At 42.3% G+C, this 4,502-nt stretch overlaps 1 protein-coding gene across 1 annotated transcript; it reads right to left on the reverse strand.

Moving 5' to 3' along the window:
* Nucleotides 1-805: 805 nt before the first annotated feature.
* LOC109960202 (mRNA decay activator protein ZFP36) lies at nt 806-3,835 on the reverse strand. Its single transcript, XM_020600126.1, has 2 exons — nt 3,806-3,835; nt 806-3,209 (listed from the first exon to the last, which is right to left on the reverse strand). The coding sequence occupies exons 1-2, from the start codon at nt 3,833-3,835 to the stop codon at nt 1,917-1,919; spliced, it is 1,323 nt and encodes a 440-aa protein (XP_020455782.1). The 3' UTR covers nt 806-1,916.
* Nucleotides 3,836-4,502: the final 667 nt, after the last annotated feature.

The raw sequence follows: 4,502 nt of genomic DNA on the forward strand, positions 1-4,502 counted from the left end.
AAGATGATGTCATGGGGTAGGACTGGATAAGTCTGACTTCTTCCTACTCCATTCAAGCATGTACTAGGTATAAGCAAATTGATATTGGATTGTGTGTAAAAATGTGTGTTGTTATACCAACTGTTTTATATGCTTGAAAGAATAAATCAAATCAAATCAAATCAAAAGACTTTTTACCCAAATTGGCAATTGCATAGTACAGGCTACTTAAGGGAGAGATGATGGAATGCATAGTAACAGTGACCACCCAGACTACCAGCTGTGTATTTATCCAGAGGTGCCTTTATTCTGTCATCTCTAACATTTAGCACAACACTCTGTGCTACAGAGGAACAGATAAAGAGGCATGCACACATGCAGTTGGCTACTCTTTCTTGGTTTCTGTTGATTATATGAATTCATATAAAGTGCATAAATATTACTGACTCTGGGCCTAATGAACGTGATGATGAATGTGGCATATGTGTCTTGAACTGATACACAGCCAGCAGGTTGGAGTTTGTTTTTTTTTGGAAAGCAGACAGTGTTTACAACATAATGTGAATATTGTTGACTGGATCAACACACTTATTATCCAAGTTACTATCATCCCAGGTCCAAGGTAAAGTTATCACTATTATTCTGTCTCTCAAATGTAGTGAAGATGTTTCTAAACTGTACATGTGAAGCTGAAAGTCATGATTAATGTAGTGAAGCTGAAAGTCATGATTAATGTAGAGTCTTTACATTGTGGACTGGCCTATATGTTACTCAGAAAGCATATAATGAGCGAGCATTCAATGCCCATTAAAAATGAGTCAGAAAGAACAGCATACATTCATTTCTTTATTCAGAATTTTAGTTTGTCCCTTTGAGGCAATTAAAAATATAAGATTTTATTTTTGCTGCTTTTTGCTCACATTGGGTTTTCACAGACCTTGTAATATTTCTCTATAAATAAAGTACAAAATAGTTTTTTTCGTGTTAACGCACAAATAAATATCACAATAAATATATCAGTTTAAGTTAAACAACAAAAGACAACCACTAACCAAAAGGAATACTGCGCTGTTAAAGTCCCTGAACCAGGTTGTCAAACAAACAGAAGACCAAAAAGATGGGCTACAGTTTACATGTTAGCATACAGAATGTTTTACAGAATCAAACCTCAGCTTGTCAGGACACATCTGTTCACATCTGTTCTCTGTCATACACCTTTCTATTAGCACAATTTGATCTCTAAACATTCTGCAACATATAAATGCTTGCACCCCAGGTCTCAGAAAATTTACAGGGTTACAAACATACACCCATGCATGCATATAGTCAGACACACACACACACACACACACACACGCGCGCACACACACATGCACATACATAGCAGAATGACATCTGAAGCTTTGGTAGGATGCTACTGGGAGATCTGACAGTTCCTCCCATTCGAATCAGCTGTAAAGTGCATATCACAAATAAAATGGCATCAATGACATATGTCAGATTTCACTGATTATGGCTACTGAATCAAACATACTGTTTGTGGCACTGAGCATGACTAGCCTCGGAGGCAGGGAGAATCATTAAGGCACATGAATTCATGATTATTACTAATGATTTACAGAAATTGAACCAGACTATTTACTTTAGGTACTGTCAAAACCTGGTGAGTTATGGAAGACCACATATAAAGGTCTAATAAGCTACATGTTCATTTAAAGTATAAAAATAGAGTCTGATATTAGGGTACTAAATTCATCTCAGTGTGTGTAGTTTGTCCGAGATGAGTTCCATTTTTACAAACATAAATTAAGATCTTTAAGTGTTACTGTGTCATTTACATTTGACTTGTGCCCACCAGTTCTGGTTCTGACAAAAGCCTGGACAGACAGACACACTTATGAAGTTGTCAGTTCTCTTCTGTCTCTTTTCCCTTCCACTTAGTCAGACAGGGACAGGCGTTCAAAGACAGTGAGCCTCTTGGTGGCTGATCCATCAAATGTAGGGGACTCGGTTCCACTGGAACCTCCGCTGCTGCTGCTGCTGTAGCTGTCCTCCAAGGAGTCCTCAGAGGAGAAACGCTGGAGTCCAGCAGGCTTCGTGAATGCCCCATGGCCTCCGGGACCAGGGAGGAGCAAACTGCTGTCTTGGTGGTACCCATCCTCCTCCAGGCTGTTGAAGACTCCTTTGTTATTGCTGCTAAAGTTATTTCCATGGCCACACACACAGCATGAGGCCTTTGGCTCCAGGATGAGGGGAAGGTTGTCGATGTCTCCGACGCTGGCACGGGTCTGATGGCTGCCAAACTGGAATGCTACTGGTTCCCGCTGCAGGGAGTCGGCAAAGATTGGGGAGAGTAGATCAGCGGGAGGGGGAGAAACAGAGGGAGCACGGCTGAATGCCAGGTTAGGATCATGGAAGGCTGAAGGGAATGATGGAGGAGATGAGCTGCGTGAACCCAGGAACCCAGCAAAGCTGACACTTTGGCGGAGCCGGTGGCGTTGATCATGACCACTGATCTCTGTGGGAGTCAGTTGCTGCTGATTCTGGAATTTAGCAGATGGTAATGGGCCTCCACTGATTTTCTCCTCATGGATGAAATGGCAGCGTGAGCCATAAGGGCAGTAGCCGAAGTTGTAGAAGGTTCTGCAGGGCTCTGTCTTGTACTTGGGGTGGCGATACATTCCTCGCAGCTCTGCCTCGCCGTGGGCAAACTGGCATTTATTGCCGTACTTGCAGCTGCCTGTCTCCTGGAAGCCACGGCACAGCTCAGTCTTGTAACGGTTAGAGGACTGCACTGGCGGGAACTGAGCTGGGAGGCCAGAGGAGGGAGGGAATCCTGGCGGGGGAGCCACAGTAGTAGCAGAGCCTGAGGGAAGGGGATCCATGTTCCTCTGCTGTACGAAAGAGGAGAGCAGGCAGCTGCTGGACTCGGTCAGACTCATGGAGCGGTCGGGCCTGAAGGAAAGCTGTTTTGGTTTGGAGACAGGCGCCTGACTCCAGATGTTGGATGGCCAGAAAGGGCTGCTATTGTTGTCATTGTTAACAAGCTCTCTGCTCAGGCTGTGGCTTGAGGAGGCAGGAGGGGAGTGGGGGCAGAAGAAGGAGGCCGACCGGTTGAACCGGCTTTGCTCTGAAAGTCTGAGTGGAGACTGTGTCGGGAGCAAGGCATCATCCAGGGGCAGGTTGATAAAATTCTGTTGCAAAAGGTTGAAATGCTCTGCTCTGAAAGTCTGAGTGGAGACTGTGTCGGGAGCAAGGCATCATCCAGGGGCAGGTTGATAAAATTCTGTTGCAAAAGGTTGAAATAGTTACTACACCGACACCCATACTGCTCAGATCAAATTAATATATATTGAATATTCTTCATTTTTAGATTCTTTTTTATTAAAACATTTTCCAAGTTAGTAATATTTCAACAATAGATTACATCAGAACTTATTTAGATCATAGTTTCATTTCTTTAAAACAGAAATGAGAGTTCTTGCATACAAAAATGCCAAAGTTATAAAGATAGGGAAAAAAAACTGTATAAAAGTTATTTAATGCTTAACTGCAGTTTATATGCAACCGCAAAATACAAGTTAAATGTACATAGCAGTGACACTGGGATATAGACTTTAAAAAAGAAACAATGTAGCACTGACTCTCTTTCTTATGTTATTATCTCTTTAAACTGAAGAAGAGCTTTGTGACTGAACTCAGTTTAAAAAGAGTCAAGACAGTGTAATAAAAAGAGCAGTGATAAACAACAGAGTTAACCCTCTCCGACTACAGGAGGCCTTGCTTTTTCCAAAACAAAATGAAAGATTGAAAAACTTGGACTCACCTTTGTGATGTCTTCAAGCATTTTGGACATGCTGTACCCCTTTGGTCGAAAGAAGAAGAAGGTCTACAGTTGACTGTTGATGCCTGTGTCCAGACTTCAGTCAAGTTAAATGTATTTTCCGTCCGTTTGTCGACACGGTTTTATCTATCAACACCGCCCATGGGTGGAGTCTGTGAGGCAACTTAGGCAACTCACCACTTATGTTCCCGGATCACCCTGCCTCTGCCTCAAGTTTCATCGTGACCTCAGCGATGGGCGGGTAGTCAAACAACCAAACACAAAATACAGAGAAAAAAAACTCAGACAGAGAGAGAGAGAGAGAGAGAGAGAGAGAGAGAGTGGAGAAGAATTGTATTTCAAGCTTGCTGCGTGAAATGTTTCCATTTCATAGACATCTGAAAGCAAAATAGCTCACTGACATGGCCCCATCTTGTCTGATAGCAGTTTACTTCATGTACCTGTGTTTATTCTCATTCTATACATGATCATTTCTGTGAATGATGACTGGTTTTATCTGCAGAGAGTGACAAATCATTGCAGGGGATCAGAGGCACCCAGATGTGAAGTGGAAAACACTGGTTGTTGTTTAGAGCTGATCTTTTTCATTTCATGCCCAAAAACACAGAGCAGTAGTAAAGTCCTGATCCATAAACTCAGGTATGTAATCTTATATTTATAGTCAATAGTACACAATTAA

Source organism: Monopterus albus, unplaced genomic scaffold (genome assembly GCF_001952655.1).
Source record: "Monopterus albus unplaced genomic scaffold, M_albus_1.0 scaffold45.1, whole genome shotgun sequence".
Lineage (NCBI taxonomy): Eukaryota > Metazoa > Chordata > Actinopteri > Synbranchiformes > Synbranchidae > Monopterus > Monopterus albus.